Consider the following 22,441-nt stretch of genomic DNA (forward strand, 5'->3'; position numbering starts at 1 on the left):
TTGTATTGGCATCTCTCTCATGCTCCAGCTAAGAAGTAGGGCATCCTCAGGAGGGCTAGCAATGACACTTGGGGGGACGGGAAGAGGGCAAGCTGTCACCGATTCCCCCCTTCTAACAAGACTCTTTAAAAAAAATTAGTCTAATAATTAAAAAAAAGAGTCTCGCTCTTTCAATGAATGTTAGAAAACCTGATTTTTAAAAACAAACGCGAGGCGAAATCGGTGCATCAGGTGGGCCGCCTCTTGCCAGAGGCTTCAGCCACCGACTCCCACTTCTGTACTTCTAAACGTGCAGGCTCCCCTTTTGATCTGCAAGCAGACCGTCGGAAGGCGACCGGGGGGAGGGGGGAGCGGGCGGAATCACTGGTTCCTGATCGCGAGTTCCGACAAACAGGGTCGTTGAAGGGCACAAGCGAAGGAAGCGATGCCCCAAAGCGTCCCTGTCTCACCCCGCCCTCCAAGGCAACTTCAGGGCGCCGACTCTCCGCGGGGTCCCTCCGGGGCAGCCCGGCGACCCTACGCCCCCTCGCCCCCGTCTCGGGACTCGACGCGTCTCCTCACATCTCACATACCAGGCCGCCTCCGCGCGTCCCCCCCCCTTCCTTCCTTTTCCGTCCGCCTGGTTCCCTGCAGCGCGCGCGCGAACGCGTCCCAAGGTCAGCCCCGCGAGGGCTCTTTTTTTCCCGCCTCCGGGAGGAATGGAGCTCCAGCGCGTGTGGGACGCGGAGTTGCGTGGCAGGGAGTCGCCGCGGCGGCCCAGAGCCAGGCGGAAGGCCGCGGTCCCAAGGACGCGCGCGAGACCCCGCCACACACAAACACATACACCCCGCCACCCTCAAGCCACACACAGCCTTCCTCTTGCCCCGCGAGCGCCCACCCGCTCCTCCACGGCGGGCCTGAGGCGTCCCTCGTTTGCGCAGCGCAGGCAGCTCCCGCCTGTGCCAGGCTCCGGCTTGGTGTGACGCGGCGCGGTGGCGGCGCCTGCCGCTACAGTGACGGAACAGGAGCCCCGGCGACCAGAGCGGCAGAGGCGGCGGCGGCGGCGGCTCCTCCCGGGACCGTGTGAGGAGGCAACCGCGCGCGGCGCTTGCCTGGCAGCCGGCCACCTTCCCTCCCCACCTCCCGGCGGCTCTCGGAGCGCGCGCTCCGCTGGGAACCTCCTCCTCCTCCTCCTCCTGCTGCCGCTCGTGCTCCTCCCTCGCTCACCTCAGCGATGTCCGCGAGGGGCATGGAGTTGGCCGGAGCCTATAAAAGCCCCTGACAAGAACCCCAGCGCCACCGCCAGCACCGGCAAGCGAGAGCAAGGCGGCACACAGCGCGCGAGCGGCAGCAGGAGAAGCACGAGCCACAGCAGACGACGACGCGGAGGAGGAACCCGGGCGCCGCTGAGCCATCACCATCACCATGTCTTGGGGTTACGGCAAGGACAACGGTGAGTCCCTCGCCGACAAGGAGGGTCGCCTTCGCCCACCTGACGCGGCGACCCCGCGGCTGCTCCTGCTTCTTCCCCTGCCATTCGTGGCAAGTCCGGCGCGGCACCTGCTGCTGCCCTGCGCGGACATCCCGAAGGGGAGCGCACTCCGCAGCCGCTCGGCGCTACCTGAGGCGGCTCTGCGGGGCTGCGGTTCCAGCCCGGGAAGGGGCTTTCAGGACAGAGCCTGTGTTTTGTTTTTTTCAGGTTTCCCAGGCGAAAAGGAGAGACTCCTTAGTCCGGCTCAGAAAGGGGCGCAACTCAGCGGCTGCGATCCATTAATGGATCCGCAGTTAGAGGTGCGATCTTTGCTCCCATCAAAGGACGGCTCGTCCAAGCAGAGTTGCCAGCAGCAGGACATCTCTGGCTGAGGAAATGGGGAAGGCAGGACCTCTAGGGGTCCCCCCACAGGTGTTTGAGATGGAAGTGATGGGGAGCTCTCGGCAGACTCTTCTGACCTGCACTTCCACGGCCACCTGGCTCTTCCGAGGACTGTCAAACCTAGGTGTAGTGTGCCTAAGGTCCACTCTCCCATCTTCCGCGCGGGGAGCCTGCCTGAAACTTCCTGCGCACATATGCTTTTTGCAACATGCAAGAGGGACAGGAATCCTTCCAATCCCCATCTGATTATTGGGGGCAATTTCACAAGTGTGACATAGGAATTTGGCTCCTCGTGAATTAGGAAAGGTGGAAATCTGCATCTTAAGTGTGAGGGGTTGGCATAGGTCCCCCACCCGCCACCTTCCATTCTTCCCCACATTTGGGAAATTGGATTGTCTGAGATGGGACCCTGCCGCAACTGTGTGGTGGGGATTTTGCCAGTCCAGTTCATTGCTTTGCAAAGCTGCAGAGGTGCTGCTTGTCATGCCCACGGAGCAGTGTGATTGCCAGGTGCTATAGCCACAAACTCATTTTCTTCAACTTGGAAATACAAAGAGGTTGCTGCATTCCTTTCAGATCCCTCTCTGCCAGTTATTCCCTCCCTCCCACACACCAGTTCCTAGATCCAGGCAAGCTTAGATCCAGGCTTACAAAACCTCCCTCATCCCACCAATTGCTCCGCAGCATGATCTGTCTCTGCCTGGTAGCTAAGGCTTCCAATTCCAGCTGGCCAAGAGATCATTTCATTCCTGCATTCAATATTGATGAGGCAAATGTTAAAGCCTCCCAGCTGCACTTAAGGCATTAAAGCCTCCATTGAGTTTTGCTCCTTTTAAAAAAATAAAAACCAGCCATGGCTCTGTAGTCTGCAGGTGTTTTACTCTTGTGCTTTCTTCCCTCTCTTTCTCTTTCTAGGACCTGCTCACTGGCATGAGAACTTCCCCATTGCCAATGGAGAGCGGCAGTCCCCAATCAACATCCAACCGAAGTCTGCCAAGTATGATGCCTCCTTGAAGTCCCTGAATATCAGTTATGACCCATCTGCAGCCAAAAACATAGTGAACAATGGGCATTCCTTCAACGTGGAGTTTGATGACTCTGGCGACAAATGCGGTTAGTACTTGGTCACTTTGGGGGGCTTTGTAGACTTGAGGCTTTTCTGGAGAGGCAAGAAAGCAAAGGAATGGAAGGCACCCATGTTATCAAAGTTAGTTGATGTTAACTTTGCATAAGGGGGTGTTTTGCTACCTTTGTGATGCAAGTTAGTTTCCCAAATGAGTCTTAACAGTGCAATCCTATACATGTGTACTCAAAAGAAAGTGTAGCTGTGTTCAGTGAGGCTTTACTCCCTAGTAAGCCTGTGTGGAATTGTAGCCTAAAACATCAGAACAAAACCTCACATCATTCAACAAGAGAAATATCTCTTCTCCCTTTTAGCAGCTATGGAGTATTTAGCATGCATCTGCTTCCTTTTTATCAGTCCCTTTGTTCTTCCTTGCAAGGTAAATAGGAGTTAACTTGACAGACACAATTTCAGGGCAGGCGTGCATGTTCTGATAACAATTTAAATTGGTGTATGCTCACCTCTGTTTCAAACAACATTAATACATAAAGGACCTTTGCAATGCAGCAGCACCCATCCTGTGGAGTGCTGACGTGCAAAATATTTTCTAGGTACAAATCTTTTGAATTGGAACAATGGGCAGTTCTTTAAGACAAGGGGTATCTGATATTCAGGGCTGGGTGGTGGTATGCCAGAGCTGTCCTAGGGGAGCTGACTGCGAATTACCTCCTAAAAGGATTTCCCTCTCATTTTAGCATTTTTTTTCAATAGAAGCTGCAGTACATTCTTCCCACAACCCCACACAGTTCACTGGGGGCTAGTTAGTCATCCTTTTCAGCACCATCCTCTGTGCAGAGTCACACCAAATTAAAAAACACACAGAAAAATCTCATTTTGTAAGTCCCTATTCTAAAGATAATTCCGTGATCATATGGACAATGCTGATGTTCCAAGCTTATGAGTAAGAGTGTACATGCTTGGTTTTTAGTAATTTCTCCATCAGCTGCCTGTGCAGCAATTTTCACCTGCCCACAGTGACTGTGAATGAGCTTTTAAATGTAGGAAATGGTACTGCTGTAAAGACAGAAGCTGCTTGTTTCACTAGGCACTGGCTCCTTTAACTTGCTTGAGCAAGTGTCCTATTTTTTCCCACGTTGGCAGTGTCATTGAGGGGACAAATTCAAAGAGCCCAGAGCAGCTTTGACTTGTGAGCTTTCCAAACAGTATTGCAAGCAACCATGTCACAGGCTGCAATCCAAGGCCTACTGCCTTTGATTTTTAATAGGACAACTCTGGGGGTAAAATGGCTGGTGGACTAGAGCCAGCGCATGTACTTAAATCTGCAATACTCCATTTTACTATCAGTATTTACTAGAGGGGGAAGAAAGAGCCGAAGTAAATGTCAAACGAAATGCAGAATATCTTTCCAATAGCTTTTTAGTTCTGTCACACACCACTTCCTTGGTATCCAGTTTCCCGCAACAGACAGCAGTTGTAGCCAAAAAAAGGTTAAAGGCACCCAGCACCTTACACTCGGTGAAGTCCACTGTAAAAGTAAATGACAAACATTTAAAAATAGAGACCTACTAAGTATTGAATTGAATTTTTGCATGGCTCGTGCTTTCAGTATTTTTAGACTCATTCAGTTATCTGTCTGTGCACACTAGTTTTGCACACAGAAAGAGGAGTCTTCTCCAAAATCCTATAAGCCAAATTCTGCAATTGTGCAAATTCCATATATTGCTCTGGCTGAAAAACTGGGGTTCTCTAGAATGTTACATCTTTGGTTTCAATTATTTTGCACAGTGAGAGAGAGAAAAATAAATAAATAAAAGGGTACAATGGGCATATGGTGCTGGGAGATCAAATAATGAGGGCAAGGAATTGAGATCTGTGCTCCATACAGTTGCAATATTCAAAACGGCATTGGTTTCTAAACTTTAACTGTTAAAGTTTAATGGAAAGAGATACCTTTTTCCCACTTAACAGTAGGGTGCATATTAAATTTGTTCCTTAAAGAAAAGAGATACTAAGATTTTCAAAATTCTTACCAGATCTCTTTGCTAGTGGGCATAGTTGGCAACTCATTGCGACAGCGGTCATGCCACTCTCCCTCCCCCCCGCCCCCGTAGTTCCACATTTCAGAATCCTTTGCTAGGAGTTTGTATTATTCATTGCTTAGGAGTTGTATTATTCATTGGGGTTTAGAGTCCCTTTCAAGCTGGAGCAATCTTCATACATCTAGCACCATGAAAGGCTTTTTTGTAGCATGTGTTTTTATAAAGTCCCTACGAAGCTGCAAATTGAAGGGATGTGTAGATGTTTTCAGATCCACTGGAAGAGTGGCTTAGCCAGAAAATACGGCACAGACATTGATCATTTTGATTCTGCAGCAGCCAGCAAGCCAGTCTCAGGCAGCTACAGCTTGCAGAGAGTGGGAGGGAGAAGTGGGAGGAGGACAGGGCTAGAGTTGAAATGCTCAAAGCAGCTCATCTGTGGACTGCAAGTACGCGGGTGGGGGGGGAGGCGCCACAGCTATGTAGATTTAGCAGCAGGTGCCTCAGGTTTTCCTCAGGTTTTCAAAAGGCACAATGCATAACCAAATGAACCTGCATGCACACATAATTGTATTGATTATCTAAATTGAGTCTAAAGCTCAGAAGGGAATCCTTGCATATTGCATGGTCTCAAACCCAATCCCTGCCATATCCAGTTCAAAGTCAGGTGGCAGGACTGGGAAAGACCTCTCTCTGCCTGTAACCTTGCAAGAGCCTCTGCCAGTCAGAGAAGATGAAACTGGGTTAAAGACCTGACTCAGTATAAAGCAGTTTAACAAGTTAATAATCTGTTGTGAAATTAATTAGCCGTCCTGTTTATGTGACACACAAAAATACAACCATCCAGACTGGATTTCCCAAGCTACCTGTTTACAGATTTCCGGCACTGCAAATTTCACTGACTTCCCATTAAAAGCTTAGAGTTGTAGCCAACTAAGTCCTACTCCAAATAGGGCCATTAATTTCAAGCAGTCTAAGTCATGGCTATTGATTTCAGTGGGTCTTCTCTGGGTAGCGCAGACATTTGATATAACCATCAGTAGAAAAAATAAAGTAAAATTGAAGTCCAGTCATGTCCATGTTCTTGTCAATGCTGTTATGCCTATGTACATTTTTATAGAATAGAGCAGTGTTTCCCAAACTTGGGTCTCCAGATGTATTTGGACTACAACTCCCATCATCTGTAGCTTGCAGGACCAGCATTCAGGGATGATGGGGATTGTAGTTCCAAAACAGCTGGAGACCCAATTTTGGGAAACACTGGTATAGAGGAACTCTTAAGGCATAAGCTATTTTGTAGCTACACACACTAACCTGTTTACACACACACACACACACACACACACACACACACCATTTTACAAACTGCTAAAACACATGCTGTTGAATTACAACTCACATCCTCCTTGACAATTGGCCATGCTGGCTTGGACAGATGAAAGTTGAAGTACATCAACATCTGGAAGGCCATAGGTTTCCCCCTACTGCTGCAAGGTGTACACACCCTGCATATTGAATGGCCTGCTGTATTTTTATTTTGGCCACCAAGCTTAAAATCTGCTGTTTAAAAATTCAGTCACTTCCTTATTGAAACACTTCATGTGCTGCACCTCTTTGGTGGAAGGGAAATTCTGTGGCTGTTTGTTTAATCCTATATGATATTTTGACATTTTATAAAATGTGTTCTCTGGTGGCACATCCTCTTCGATGCTTATCTATTACAGAATCCTCCAAATTCTGTCAGTTATAGAGTGACTATTCTGTACATGATAGCCACTATTGATCCTAATAGAAAATGGAAGTGTAGGACTGCTTTAGGAACCAGACTCTCTGTTGGTGCAATAAGGGAATTCCAGAAAATTAGTTATCACTGCAGTTCTTATTGCATACACACATCTGCTCAGTTCTGTTACATTTGATGGGCAGGATTTGGCAGTTGGCCATTTATAGCACACCCATAACATTTAATGATGATCACTAGTACAGCTTCGGAAATGTCATAAGTTCCCGGACAGCAGAAAATCAATTCAGCACATACATTTGTTGAAAGACTTTGACAAAAGGGTCCAATTTCTCCCTTGGGATTACATTTGGGATTTTGATTTGTATACTGTTTTTGTGAAACATGTTTTCTGCAAACCTAAGCTCCCTTTGTAATCATTTGTGCAGTTTTCTCTGTCTCCACTCCCATGGCTGCAGTTCATTTGCCTGTATCTGGTGGCTGCACCTTTGCCAAACTAGTAAATGCTCCGAAAGTGCATAAGCAATCCCTTGCAAAATGTTCAGACTTCAGACTGTTTTTATGGGCCAGCTATAGGATTCACATCTAAATGTCAGCTCTACAGCCCAATCACAGCCTGATTGCAATGAAGTACTGGGATTTTAGAATTATGCTGGGACCAGCTTTAACACAAGTATATATATATGGACCTGCCCCATATGGACATCAGTAGTAACCACTACATGCAGCAGAAAAGGTTTGCAGAATTAACCTCTTGATATTAGAATGAATAAGCTTTCCTCTTGGCTCAGCACATTTGGTACTGAAGCAGATTTTGCTGAAACAAATGCTAGCTAATCACACAGTTCTATCAAAAGGCCCCTATGTGTACAGAAGCAGGAGACACCTGGCTGGGAAAATACCCTGCCTCTTTTGTATTTAAATTTGTATTTGGTTCTTCAAAAAAATCACACAGTGGTTCACAACAGCTAGCAGTCTGGGTGGCTTGCTTAGTTCTGCTCTCAGTTCAGAGATGCCTGAGGGTTGCTGCAGCAGCCTATTTGCCCTCTGCTGAATTCACAGAGTCTTGACTTCTCTGTTGGAAGGGATTTCAAGTGCAGGAAAGTGCTCCCTCCCCCCTCCCCCCGCCTCTGGCTGCTGATCATCTGTTCAGTGGCAGAAATGAGTGGCTTGCTTGCTCATAGATCTCTGAATCCAATTCTGAATCTGTTCTTCCTCTGCAGTCATGTCAAAAAATGTTCATTTACACCACAGGCCTGAGTAAATCTAAGTGGGTCTTATTCTGAGTAAACATGCACAGGATTGTCCTGTACATCTGTTGGATCATGCCAGAGCCATTCCAACAAGTAGATCACCCCAAAATTTGTTTACCGGAACATTGCAGTTGGCATCAGTCTCTGAACTGGTGATGCTCAGAAATAAAGGTGTTTCATCAACAATTTAAAGTTTTGGGAGTTTTAAAGCCTGTTGTGAGAAAATATCCAGACCACCGCTATTAGAAAGACACAGCCAAGTGTGGTGACCACCTGAATAATGCAGTTATAGAAAAGGAAGAGGATGTTAGAAAGCAATAATGTAAAGAGAACATTTAAAACCAGTTTGGATCCTTTTGATTAATAAACGGTGAAATCCATAGTAAATTAATTAATTTCTGACTGCAAGCTTCTGGAAACAAAGAATCCATCACTAGTGAATTTGTTTTAATGTAGCGGCATAAACCGAGCTAAAGTTGATGACAGTTAATAAAGAACTTATATATAGTTTTTAATAATAAACAAAATAGAAAATAATCTTTCCCGCCTGACATGCCTTTTTGTTGAATGTTCTTTGTAGAAAGTCAGTGCTCTTAAAAGCAGGCGAAATACTGAAAGCTATGATTGCACAGTTTCATAGATATAAATTATCTTTCATGGAGGATGAGTAATAAAACATGAAAAGCTGAAAACTCTTTGAAATTGACATGTCTATAATGCAATGCAGTACTGCGATCACAGAATCATAATTCATTTTAAGAGCAAATGGGTGAACTGGCAAACTTGCTTGTTGTTTAGCCAAGGATTAGCACAATATAAAATGTTACATGCCACCCCCAATCTCCGAGTGGTGTGAGATTCCAGAGGTTCCAGTTGTGCTTAACCAGGATTGGTTATCATTATCTAGCCCACAGCTCAGTTAATCTCATACTTATATGGATTAATTTATTTAACATGTATGTATGTATTGAAGCAGGTTAATTCCTCCCTGTATAATGAATACTGTATTTCAGAACATCTTAAGGGTTTTTTTGCTCATCCTGATACAATTTTATTTGCCCAGTTTTAGTAATTATTCACCATGCTATATTATTTAATCATTATGCTTAATATTCATAAACAAAGCATATAAGGATTCAGGAAAAAAAGTATGCTATCACTGAAAGACACCTCTTCTAGCTCTAAAGTATGCAGCTGGAAGCCTTGATATGGCAGATGTTTTGTTTTGGAGTGATAACTCAAAAAATTATGAAATAACTCCTAAAATATCCAATGTATGCACACATTCACATTTTGCCAGCAGTTGAGCCTCACCCTGGCTGAACTTTTTGATACAGACTGTGGGTGTCAACCAGAGAGAGACCACCTTTCTATAAGGACACTTTCCCACCCTGTTTTTCAAATGTCTCTTCATGCCATAAATAGTGGCTTCTATTATAGACCACTGCCTCACTGAGGTTGGGATGGGTGGTTGAGAATCGAGGATCATCAAGAGAAATGGCCCTCTTAAAAAGCAAGAGTTTCCCCAGACTTTTCCCCTCAGTTTCTTAGTCTCAGTATTCCTTAGAATAAATAGACAGCTTTTGCATATATGTTTTCATTTTTAATGGTATTGAGCAAAATAATAACAATAATAATTCATGCTTTTATATTTTTTATTATTTAAATTTTCTAATTGTTTTGAGCATAATAATAATTCTCTGCTTTTCCATCTGGAAAAACATTTAAATACAAATAAATTTCATACTAAGGCAACATTGAATAATACAGCATTTCCAACACAGAATGTAATTTTAGGCATATTTATTTGGAAGAAGTCCCACTCAATAGGATTTGCTTCAGAGCTGACCAAACTGTGGGAGGCAGTGGAAGACAGGAGTGCCTGGCGTGTTCTGGTCCATGGAGTCACGAAGAGTCGGACACGACTAAATGACTAAACAACAACAACAAATATAATCTGGAGGAGAAGATTAATTTCCCCCCTCTTTTTCTCCTCCTTCCTTTCCCCCTTACCTACCATGTCTAGGAACAACACATACAAGTAGAAATAAAATAGATGTCCGTGAATGTAGGTACCTATTTGCCCAGTAATAATACTCAAAGATTGCCTCTCCCCATATAAACCAATCCAGACTCTGCATTTATCCTATGAGGCCCATCCTTGTGTCCCTCCTCTACGAGAGGCCCAGATGGTGGCAACATGAGAACAGACCTTTTCTGCAGTGGCTCCCCATTTGTGGAATGCCTTCCCCAGGGAGGTTTGCCTGGTGCCTTCATGATACATCTGTAGGCGCGAGGTGAAAATGAAAATGTTCCTCTTCAGCCAGCTCTTTGGCTGATTAATATCACACAGCCGTTCAAACATGTTTGTGGGAAGGGAGGTTATTGTTTTGTGAACCACCCTGAGATCTTCAGATGAAGGGAGTTATCTAAATAAAATAAGTAAAATAATAATATATGTGTAAAATCTTAACAGCTTAATAGGATTATTTCACACACTCCAAAAATAGCACTTATGTGTCGGCAAAAGACATGTGGGTCATAGATGGGACACATCTGCCAAGTCCTGTGACTACTACAGTTTGTGCAGTTTGACAAAGTCACACAGTTTGTTGTGTTTGATGAAGCAAATGTACCATTTTTGCTACTTTTATTTCTTTTTTTAAAGTTGGGAAGTCATAAACTTGTTTATATATTCAACACAAAAAGGTTCCTTTTGCTTCATCAACATACATGCAGGTTTGGGGTGAGTGTGTTTGTGTGTGAAGTTAACCAGAAGTGATACCAGTGCAGAACACTGATGCATATGAAGTAACCCTAAATCCCTTGTGTCATATGAGGACTTGGGATACCTAGGAATAGCAATGGGTCTTTAAATAGGAGTAGACTTTCTTCAGGGTTTCAAGGTTTCCTGACAAGTTCATTTAGGGCAAGTCCTAATCGCTGACAAACAATCAACACCAAGTATGTGCAAATAAGGGCCATTTCAGGAAAGTTGGGTGTGTTGCGCTTTTCTGAAAGTTATCTCCTTTTGCTAAACCTTCTGGTGCTATCAAAAACCCCAGCTGACTTCACCCTGGGACACCCTACAGCTATTTATCAGTGTTTAAAAGTTTAAAAGCGAAAAAGTTTTTTAGGGTGAAAGAAGGTACTCTCATGACTCTCTAAATGTGTTCTATATTTGTGTTCTGAACCAGGACATTTGTGTAGCCATTCAGAATGTGCCACTCAGTTTGTACAGAACCAAGTCAAAAATATATCTAAATATAGAAAGCATGGTTGTGAGAGATAATGTTTTAAAAATATGCAGCCTCCCAAAATACGGCATTCTGCTGCTAGATAGTGATTAGAACTTTGCTCCAATTGAACTCGTCAATAATGGCTTGTGGGTTAGTCGGGGACAACATGGCCTAATCCTTTGAAATCCTTATTAGTTTGTCTCATGTCAGCAGTAGTACAGTACATTCAGGCATGGGATTATTTGTCTGGTGGGGGAGGCGGTTAAACCCATACATAATGAACTGTGCATGCATTTTATACTATAGCCCTGTATAGAAACTTAAAAAGGTGTCTTACTGTAAGTCAGACAATTGACCCATCTAGCTTAGTTTAATTTTACCAAACAGAAAAAGGCAAAATACGGCTGATAACCTCTGCAGAGTTAAAACTATGTGTGCTCATGCTGGGAAAGCTTCGTTTTTTATTATTGAAAAAAGCACATTTAAGGCACCTCTCTCTGTCTCTATCCAGAATTTGTATGAGCTCAGTGCAAGCAGGGAGGGAGGCCTTCTGTTTCCACTGATTCTTCTTACCAGTGGCAGGTCCAGAGCATCACTGAGCAGGAGGACCCACCCCCAAAAGCAGCAGAACTGACTTCCTATCTAAAAGCAGGGGTGGGGAACCTGTAATCCTCCAGATCTTGTTGGATTCCAGTTTCTATATTCCCTAGCTGCTGGCCATGCTGGCTGGGGCTGATGGATATTGGGATGGCCAAAGTTTCCCCAGCGCTGATCTAAAATGATGGGGAAGGGGAGAGACCCTAGAGATCTCTCAGTCCATAGTCTATAATGGCTTAACTGCACTACTTGCAGGAAGCCCAGTGAATTCACACATACATTATCTGCCTTCTATCCAATCTTCATGTTTGCCTTTCCAAGTCTAATGTTTTGTTATTGTGCCTTTAATATTTCTCATGTAAACCCCCCCCCTTTTTATATTGAATTCTACCTTCCTTGGCTTGACTGCTTTCTTTTTAATTGTGGAAATCAAGTTTTATATTATGAGCTGGGTGCATTTTTTATCCTTATTATTCACCTCAGGGGTGATCTGTAGAAGTCATATTGTGTTTTTATACATATTTTTTTTTAATGATGTTGTAGTTTTTATTTCTGTTATGTAAGCTACCTTGAAATGGCAAGGTATTTTAAGTCAACAAATTAATAAAATGTTGTAAATATAGCTATTTCTTTCTTTTCACTTGCAGTGCTGAAAGGTGGTCCAGTTGAGGGAACTTACAAGCTGCTTCAGTTCCACATTCATTGGGGTTCCTGTGAAGGCCAAGGCTCTGAACACACTGTGGACGGGGTGAAATATGATGCTGAGGTAAGGCCCTGTTCTTCATCTTCTCAGGGCTTCCTTGGGTCATTCCATATCAAGTGAAATTTCAAACCCTCATAACTCATAAATGGGATGAGATTTTTTAAAAAATGAAATTTTATATTTACACTTAGTTTCGATCATTCAACAGGTGTACAAAATATTAATAAAATTGGATGACATGAGATACAAAAGTTGGATAACTTGATATGGAATGACCCCCCCCCCCTTTCTGGGTATCTTTATGTCAGGTATTCGAAAAGATCCTGAAACTGTTGATAAAGCAGGTCTCAAGGATAGACATAGTGGCATCTTCTGATCAAAGAAAAGCTTCTAAAATTTGATGGCAGGTGGGATTATTTAAACACCAAATTTATTGAGTATGTGAACTCCCAACCATTTTGATATGAAGCATATGAAGGTCACCTGGGGGCAAGGTGCAAGTTTTTCACATGGTGGCTCCAGTCCTTTCATGAGATGTTTTTAATTCAGGCCTTCCTCCAAGAAGCTAAAAGCAGAAGACATATTCCCTGACTCCACCATTTTATCCTCACAAAAACCTGGTAAGGCAGACAGTGACAGGCCCAAGACCTCTCCTTTGAGCTTCATGGCCAAATGGGAATATGAATCCACGTCTCCCCAGTTTTATTCCAGCAATCTAAACCCTACACCATACTGGTTGTCAGTAGTGGTATTGCGGCACTCCACCTGTAGAGAAGCTTACCATTGCTTGCCTTTCCTCACTGCTTGGACTCAAGCTACTGAATTACCTACTGACTTAAAAGAAATATATAATAGATCTCAATCAAGCAGGGCTCCTGCTAAAGGCCACAGGGATTTTTCAGAATATATGCTTCAGGATATGGCAGAATGTTTGCATTTAGGAAATTGTTTGAGTGGGTGTAAAATGCCAGGCCTGAGAGCACAGCTCTGATATCTATGTTTGCCTTTCTCAGTGAATGAAAAGCGCAAATCAATGGCTGAACAAGTTTTCAGTAGCTTTTTGTCTCGGCCATAAAAGGACGTGTTAATGTTTAGTATAAGAATTATCTTGGTTCTTCAGTTTGAGAGAAGGCCTTTCTGATAGGTCACTTCATTTCTGCATTTTTCTTTGGCTCCAGCTTCATTTGGTTCATTGGAACACAAAGTATGGCAGTTCTGGTGAAGCGGTGAAACATCCTGATGGTCTGGCTGTTGTGGGAGTGTTTTTGAAGGTTAGTACCATTATGTCCTCTTTTGCTATCATTGTTGGCTTTGCAAGAGAACATTTTGTACAATGTGATTTACGCCTCCAGCAGAAGCTGAATTTTCTGTTCACAGCCATTCAAGGTGGCTTTGTGTTACTGTGTTCCCTTTATTTTAGTCCTGTGAGAACTGATCAAGTGTTTTTTAAATAATAATAATAATAAAAAATCACAGCATCTTAGTGGAAGGGTCCAAAAAGCCACGTAAAACCAACCTCCTTCTATGACACAGAACCATTATCTGCTAGCAAACATTACAAATCAGTGAACCTAACCCACCCATAGCAAGCCCCAAGATAAGTTATAGTGCAGAAAGTTGCTTGCAGAGCAAATACGTCCAGGTGACTCATGCAAGTGAGCCAAACCACATGCTGCGTAAATGTCAAGCAGCTTCAGTTTGTACTGATAAGCCTTAAAAAGCTAAAACGATTGGAGCCCAAATATTAAGCATACAGAGCAGTTTCCTACACAGGCTCAGCTTTAACGTTAGGCAGAGTGAAGTGCTGGGGTGCACTGCTCCGCTCATGTGACAAGCCACAGCCGCTTCACTGCGGTGTTTGTTTGAGTGGGCAAGAAGTGGGTGCCAAGTGGACCAGTGAGCAAGTGGCTGTCAGGTGTTGGAAGGCAGAGCTATTTGTGACAGGCAATCATCCCTCACCCTCTAAACTAGTCTGCTGTCCTCTGGTGTAGCAGAGGATGCAAGTGTTGAACTTTTACTCTAGTTGACCGAATGCTTGGTGCCTTTGCTTCAGGGAACAAAATGTCTTGACCTGGCTCTGTTCTTACACATTTTGTAGCCAGGTATACACACATACCTGGTTATAAAATGCACACACGTACTCACACTGAATCAGTTCTATAGGACGTACATGTGCTTGGTGTTTCCTCTTTCCTTCTGCTGGTTCCCTCACTGCGAGAAGTGAGGTTACAGGAACCAGACAGAGGGCCTTCTTGGTGGTGGCACCTACCCTGTGGAATGCCCTCCCCTCAGAAGTCAAGGAAATAAACAACTATCTGACTTTTTAGAAGTTATGTGAAGGCAGCCCTGTTTAGGGAAGTTTTTAATGTTTGATGTTTTATTCTGTTTCAGTATTCTGTTGGGAGCCGCCCAGAGTGGCTGGAGAAACCCAGCCAGATGGGTGGGGTATAAATAAATAAATAAATTATTAAAGTGATAGCCAGGATAGTTTTCATCTATTTGAAAGGCAAAGCAGCAAATAATGCTTTACCCTTCACAGGTTGTGGCAGTGTATTTTCATTCTTTATGGTGAACACATTAGGTGTCTGTATGTGAAACAGTGAACCAAGGCGCTCTGGCTTGGAGCAAAAATCCAGAGAAATAAATTAGATTTTCCTTCATGTGGATATATACTTAAGGCATTAGGTTGTAAAATACTCAGCTTTTCAAACAATGCTAACTGATTAGTTCCCTTACCAAATGAAGATAGTGAAAGACAGTTAAATTTTTACTGTGAAAGATGACAGGATAATCGGGATTAACTCTCTCATTAATATGTAACTTTTGAATGCAAGATGACCTTGTTTGGAGCACTGTGTTTGTTTAAAATTCAATCAGTAAATGTAAGAGAGCCTTCTCTGTGGTGGATCCTCGCTCCTGGAATTCCCTCCCCATGGAGACAACCTTTTTATCTTTTAGGTTTCCTTCAAAAATATATATTTCTGTTTCCACAGGCTTTTAAGAAATGGGAATGTAAGCATTTTTAATTTAGAGCAATTCGATTTTACTGTTTAGATGAATTGTTGCTGTTTTAACTAGTTATGTTAGTTTGTATCCTTTATTTTATAATATTATTAAAATGCACTTTTTTGTTTCTTACTGCTCTCTTAGTAACATACATTTATGCTGGGAATATAAATGTATGCTGAGCTGTGAGGTGTAAATGATATAAATACATATGCATTCGTGCACATAACCTTTTCTTTACGCCTTTTTATATCACAGGCAGGAAGTGCCTGTCCTGGAATACAGAAAGTTGTTGATGCGCTGGACACCATTAAACACAAGGTAAAGCTTCTGCCTTTCTGGCAGCTAAGAATGACTGCACTGCAGTTTCCTGCATTCTTCTTTCAAAGAACAAAATTGCACGGGAATTCTAAAGGGATTGCTTTTAGTTTCTCATTCCATCTATTCTACCTGGGCAATTATTCTTCAATAATCTTTTGTCAGTAAGAGACCTGCCTTTAAACAGCAAAAAAAAAAAATTTTTAAAAAATGCTGCTTTCAAATGCACTTTGGTTTCTTCAGCGTTTTGAAAGATTCTGCTCATTTGGTGCAGTGGGGGGTGGGGCAGGGGGCTGAAAAGGAAAATGCATCCTCTTCCCCTTGCTCAGTTGCTTTGCATAGTCCCATATTATCACCAATTGCTCTAAGGAGAGTAGGTTTACCCTCACTTAGATTGCACCACTTTTTAGCGTGCAGCTTTTGAATGCAACACCACCTTGTTTGAAGCGCTGCCAGACCTCCCTGCATCTCCTCCCCGCCCCCCCTCCACCCCCCACCCCCCGCTCCATCATAGTTATACACTTGTGTAAAGAAATACACGGCTCTCCTTGGCATGCTACGGAATTATAGGCAAAGTGTGTGTACACATCATCTACTCGCTACTGCATCAGACTGTTTTATCAAAGAGCTTTATCTGTTCTAGGGCAAACAGGCAGCCTTCACAAACTTTGATCCAACCGGTCTGCTTCCTGCCTCCCGTGATTTCTGGACCTACCCAGGATCACTGACCACTCCTCCTCTGCTTGAATGTGTGATCTGGATTGTTCTGAAGGAGCCCGTGACTGTCAGCAAGGAACAGGTGAATAAATTCCCCCACCCCCCTTTTTTGCTACAAAAAGCATATTAATCTCTCATATGGCATGGCCATTCTCGCATTTGCATAAACAATTTCCATTCACTTCTGTCTGTTCATAGACATAACACCCTCAATCAGTTAAATGAAATGAGGGATATTTCCAACCAGCACTGATTTATAAGTACATTCGCCACATCACACATGAAAGAGCTTCACATATGGATGAGTGCTGCAAAATGAAATCCACTCATTGTCCTGGAATTTGGAATTAGATCTGAAGAAGTGAATAAATCACACACAGGGGATCTGAAAGGTCTCCCTCCAATTTCTGTGTTACAACTGAATACATCCCGTACACATAGAGGTTTAGCAAAGAAGGTCTCTTTTGAAAAGCATAGTTCTGGGTGAAGTTGGGTATATGCGGAAGTATTGTAATGCATGGTTTAAGACACAGAACTATTGTGGCAGAACTATGTTTTGCCTATTTATTCTACATATAGCCTACCTTTCCTTCAGGGCACTCGTGGTTTCTCTTCCGTTTCCATTTAATCATCACAACAACCCTGTGAGGTAGGTTAAGCTGAGAGTGTAAAGATCATCCCAAATTCTGAGAGTTCCAATAGGGTGCTCTGAAAGCCTGTGTGGACTAGGATGTGGGAGACCAGAGTTTAGTGACCAGTTGGCCATGAAGCTCACTGGGTAACCTTGGGTCAGTCACAGCCTGTCAGCTTAACCTACCTCACAGGGATTAAAATATGGAGGGAGAGAACCACGTATTCCACCTTGAGCTCCTTGGAGAAAAAGGTGGGATATAAACGTGACAGATAAATAAATAAAAATTAATTGGAAGCGCATGAATACTGAAGACACCTGCTTCTTCCTTTTCTCTTCTCCAGATGGACAAGCTCCGCTGCCTTTGCTTCAGTTGCGAGGGCGAGTCCCACTGTGCCATGGTGGACAACTGGCGCCCTTGCCAGCCCTTGAAGACCAGGGAAGTTAGAGCCTCATTCCAATAAGCTGTGCCCATTAAACATTGCTGTGTCCTTGAGGGTTGAGTTATTTTCCGCTAAGCACAAATCAAACTACTGCCATATACATGCACTGGCAACATCTCTCTTCTCCCCCAAACCCCAGTGCTTTCTGCCTATCATCTTCTGACGTTTCTAATAATGAAGGCCATAAAGTGTGGTTGTGTTTGCGGCATGTTTGCAGTGTGTATGCCAGGCTAAAGAGGGCAGGGATGGGGAATCGTGGTGTGATGCTTGATGAGAATTGCTGTGATTTTTTATTTTTTGGTGCTGAGGCTGTAATAGGAGATCTTCATTTGGCAGCTTGCCAAAGGATAGGATGATAAGCAACAGGGGAAAAAATAAGCCATTTTTTTAAATTAAAAAATATATAAACTCATGGAACATATGAGGTTAAACGTACTCAGTAACTTGAATCTTTCATGGAAGCACAGGAATGCAATCTAATATGAACATTTTACATCTGATTTAGGAGAATACGTTGTAGCAACATAGGCATTGTAATGCAAAATTAGGACTGAGTTCTTAGCTTTTTAAAAAAGTTTGAAGTGTAAATATTTTAATTGTTTTACATTTTTAGCCATAAATCTGAATCATGTCTTAATGTTAGTGTTATTTTATTTTTTTAATTACAAAAATGTCAACTGAGCTAAATTAAGTACTATTATGTGTAAAAATTGTTGATACCATAGCTATAATACAGAGTATTGTTCCACTGAAAAATAATAATGTCATAATTTAAAAAAAGAAATTAATATTGTATTTTAGATACCTTCACTAATAAATAAAGAAATATATATATATATACTTATGTTTCTGTTCTCAGTCATTAATTACAATGGGAGAAAAAGGGATGCAACATAAATACTCTTGAAATTTCAATCTAGGAATAAATTACAAGATTTTGGCTTTGAAAAACAGCAAGAGTCTTGCAGCACTTTAAATCGAACTTAAGCCGCAATACATTTGCAGATAGCATTACAAAACTCTTTGCTGGTTTTGTTGCAACAGAAAGTCTATGTCTATTACTTTTGGTACATTCTATTGAACTAAAATGAGTAGCATTTACAAGTACTTAATAGCATATAATTGCAGAGAGTAGCCTTGGTCAAGAGGGCCTTGTTCACAGAAACAAACTGTCAGTAAGTATTTCTGCTGCTGAATAGATATTGGTACCAATCACCTCCCTCTACCCTCCTCTAACATTCATCTCATCAAATCTTTCCCTGTACCCTCTTGAACCCATGCCCTTCCAGTTCCTGGTTACCATATCTCCCCATCATTATCCCTCCTCTGCCACATAATTGATCTTTCTCCTCAGTTTCCCCCTGCATTCAGTGATTTCACAAACCCATCCCTTGACCCATCTTCCCTTACAACTATCTCCTCAGCTCTCTTGACCCCCAGAATTCTGAAGCATGCTGCCTACTCCATCAACTCTCCAGGCCATCAGCAGCCCCCTCCAACTTTCAACACCCTACAATCTGTTTTGCATCACTTACATGCCAGTAAAACTGCCCTCACAAAAATAACTGATTGCCTCCTCACTGCAAAATCTGAAGGCTTTGCCCTGATTGACCTTCCAGCTGCCTTTGATTCAACTAACTTTCTCCTATGTGCTTAGTTATTTATGAATTTTATAGCTTTATGTGCTGCACAAGAAATGAGCTTATTTAGGTGTTGACATCTGGACAGCGATACACAATAACTGATGGATTGAATTATACATCAGAAAAAGCCTGTGTACACAGAAAGGTCTTCAGCAAGCCTTTGAAACAAACACTGATTCTCATTTAACATTAATGGGCAATGAGTTCCAAACCTAGAATCAGAGAATCATAGAATCATAGAGCTGGAAGAGACCACAAGGGCCATCGAGTCCAACCCCCTGCCAAGCAGGAAACACCATCAGAGCACTCCTGACATATGGTTGTCAAGCCTCTGCTTAAAGACCTCCAAAGAAGGAGACTCCACCACACTCCTTGGCAGCAAATTCCACTGTCGAACAGCTCTTACCTGGGTGCAGACACTCTATTCCGCTTGCCGCCTTTAACAAACTGACACCTTTCCCCCTTGATCATGCCACAGCCAGCTGAAATCCTAAAGCAACTGGTTTCCATTTGTCTGTGTTCACTATCTCTGAGCTCAGAGAGGGGCTTCTTCCATTTGCTGGCTGGCACAGAGTCTTTGCTTTGCTGGCTGTGGTGGCTGAGGCTACTGAGAGTTGTTGTCCAAAATATCAGGAAGGCACTACCAGGCCAGGGAAGGCTGGCATGCAGTACAAAGTTCACTGCAATTATGTGAAAGCATTACTTTCCTAAATACAGTGGACCCTCTAGATACGTACTGCTCTTCGGTTTACGAACGCGACAAACTTGGAAGTGTATACTTCCAGTTTCGCCATGTGCGCATGCTCAGAAGTGCTCAATCGCACAGTGTGTGCACGCAGAAGCGGCACCTCTGCCTATGGACTTTTTGGGTTGCATACGGACCCCCCGGAATGAATTGAATAAATATCCGAAGGGTCCACTGTAAACAGTTAATAATACTGGGCATAATAAGTTTATGCCACCAGTCCAAAGATGGCATAAACTATTAGGCCCCTTATTATTATTGGCTGCTTCCACCAAACACATGGCTGACACTATGAGCTTCATCCATCCTGTTGAGAGGGGAAGCAGCTAAAGATAGTTCCCCATCCCTCATCCCCAGATGATTGGTACTCTCAAATCTGGTGAGCAGCAAACATCAAGGTGGGCCAGAAATATGCACCCACAGGTGGACATGAGGCCCCCCCTACCTCTGATGCATATGGGACTACAATCAGAAGAATGAGCAGTGATTCCTGCATGTAGATCACCTTTGCCCTTGTTGACTCTTCAGTTCTGTTGATTTTGGCAGAATGAGAGATAAATTGTTGATATTTTCAGGAGCTAAGCATCTAGATAATTGCCCCTCCAGATGTTTCTGAACTGCATCAATCCTGACCACTGTTCATGCTGACTGGGGCTGATGGAGCTGCAGTTCAACGATTTATCAATGATCCCCACAATGATCTAGATTTGGTAGCAACAAGCTGACAAAACCCCCTCTTAATTTATTGTAGGAAAGGTTGGACGATGCCAATACCATGCTGCCTTTTTAATAAAGTTTAATAATTGCATGGGGTGTAAGTAATTAAGCACTAGGATAACCACTATGATGAAAAATGGGGGAAGTGACTAGTCCATAGTAGGAAACCATTGATTATGTGGAATGGAATGCACAACTAGGTCAGAGCAGGCAGGGCTGAATTTGCATCAGTACACTTACCCAGTCAATGGATGTTGCAAAGCTTGTTTCTACTGCTGTAAAAGCCCACGCTTATTAAAAGCGGATTACAGGCAGAGGCATTGCCTAGGAATGAATATTAAAAAATTATTAGGATTACTGGAGTGCATGCAATTCTTACACTGCCTTGGATAGAATTCAAATCAGCATCCCTGGAAACCAGGCCTCTGCTAGCATTTTACTCGCCATTCTCAGTATGTAGGGAAAAATGGAAGTTGTGCTCAGCAAACCCAGCATAACAGACAGACTCATTTATTCCTTTCCCTTCCATTAGCATGCTTGGCTGTGATAATGGGCAAGAAAATATTAGCAGGAAAATTATCTGGTCTGTCCCAGAGCACATTACCTCTGGTCCTACTTGTTTACAACCTTGACTCGCTGATTTTTCTAAAAGACACTTCGGAGCTTGTTGCTTCCTACAAACTTGACTAGGCAACACACAAACCCTGTGCCATCAGGAAACAAACTGAATTCTAATTATTCTCACCATATTAGCTGGTCATTCTTCCCTGCCAGTTTTGTCCTAAAGAGACATGTTCAGAACTGCTGTGTTCTCCTTCCTGAACTATTTTCTCCTTCCTTGTTTGTTTATACTGAGAGGCCATAATTGTGCTTCTTTATTTCATAGCAAAGTGTTGGAACAACAGTTCCATTAAGCATCACAGCACGGCAGCTTTTGGATGGGTTGAATACTTTGAAGTGTACCATGGAGAGGAATATATTCTCTGCTCTTATGTAGTAAAACACATTCCAGACTCCTTTGATGTTGTGCAGTGGTTAGAGTGTTGACTAGGACCTGGGAGACAAGGTTCAAACAGTGAAACTCATTGGGCAATGTTGGGCCAGCCTCTGGCTGTCAGCTACACCTACCTCACAGGGTTGTTGTGAGGATAAAATAGGGAGGGGGGAGCTGCTAGGAGGAAAGGCGGGATATAAGTAAACAAAATAACACAGCATCTAGCTCCTGTTAAGTGGTGCAGAAAGCGTGGAAAGTTAAAGAGACAGGAGTTGTTTGAGTTGGGTTGGCTAACCAATATTGTTAAACTGTAGTTCCCACAATCCCTGACCATTGGTTGTCTGGGATTACTCGAACCCCCCACCAGTTCTCCACTCCTGGGTCAGAGTCTTGGACTAAGGAGTGTGGAAACCCAGATTTAACTCCCCACTCAGCCATGAACTTCACTTGATGATGTTGGACCATTAAGTCTCTCTCAGGCTAACCTGCCTCAAAGGGTTGCGGTGAGCTCACTGGAAAAAAGACAGGATAGAAATGCAATGAATGAAATGAAGGGTGGGAGATAGATATGTTCTAAGATAGTTGTTACTTTTTCTATTTCATCACAAGGGAGCTTCTGCACACTGCTTTGCTCCTGCAGTGTCTTATTCAAGTGGAAGGAGCAGTCAGTTCTCTGGTGCCTGAAGACAGATTAAGATGCTGTCTGGTGTATTGCCCTGAGA

General features: G+C 43.3%; 1 protein-coding gene and 1 long non-coding RNA gene across 2 annotated transcripts; one reads left to right on the top strand and one right to left on the bottom strand.

Moving 5' to 3' along the window:
* The first annotated feature begins 1,122 nt into the window (after positions 1–1,122).
* On the top strand, positions 1,123–17,673 carry CA2 (carbonic anhydrase 2). Its single transcript, XM_079983202.1, has 7 exons — positions 1,123–1,432; positions 2,768–2,965; positions 12,450–12,568; positions 13,684–13,776; positions 15,770–15,832; positions 16,473–16,628; positions 17,522–17,673. The coding sequence occupies exons 1-7, from the start codon at positions 1,405–1,407 to the stop codon at positions 17,639–17,641; spliced, it is 777 nt and encodes a 258-aa protein (XP_079839328.1). The 5' UTR covers positions 1,123–1,404; the 3' UTR covers positions 17,642–17,673.
* Positions 17,674–18,244: 571 nt separating this feature from the next.
* Positions 18,245–22,161, bottom strand: LOC307219796. Its single transcript, XR_013840568.1, has 2 exons — positions 19,670–22,161; positions 18,245–19,475 (listed from the first exon to the last, which is right to left on the bottom strand). It is a non-coding gene; the product is annotated as an uncharacterized lncRNA (long non-coding RNA).
* Positions 22,162–22,441: the final 280 nt, after the last annotated feature.

The sequence above is a fragment of the Podarcis cretensis genome (genome assembly GCF_951804945.1).
Source record: "Podarcis cretensis genome assembly, chromosome: 7".
NCBI classification, from domain to species: domain Eukaryota; kingdom Metazoa; phylum Chordata; class Lepidosauria; order Squamata; family Lacertidae; genus Podarcis; species Podarcis cretensis.

Excerpts from the sequence above, each read along its gene's own strand:
- CA2 (XM_079983202.1), top strand. The coding sequence starts at position 1,405 with ATGTCTTGGGGTTACGGCAAGGACAACG. Across the intron at positions 1,433-2,767 it reads GGGTTACGGCAAGGACAACG|GACCTGCTCACTGGCATGAG; the intron begins GTGAGTCCCTCG and ends TTCTCTTTCTAG. Across the intron at positions 2,966-12,449 it reads TGACTCTGGCGACAAATGCG|TGCTGAAAGGTGGTCCAGTT; the intron begins GTTAGTACTTGG and ends TTTCACTTGCAG.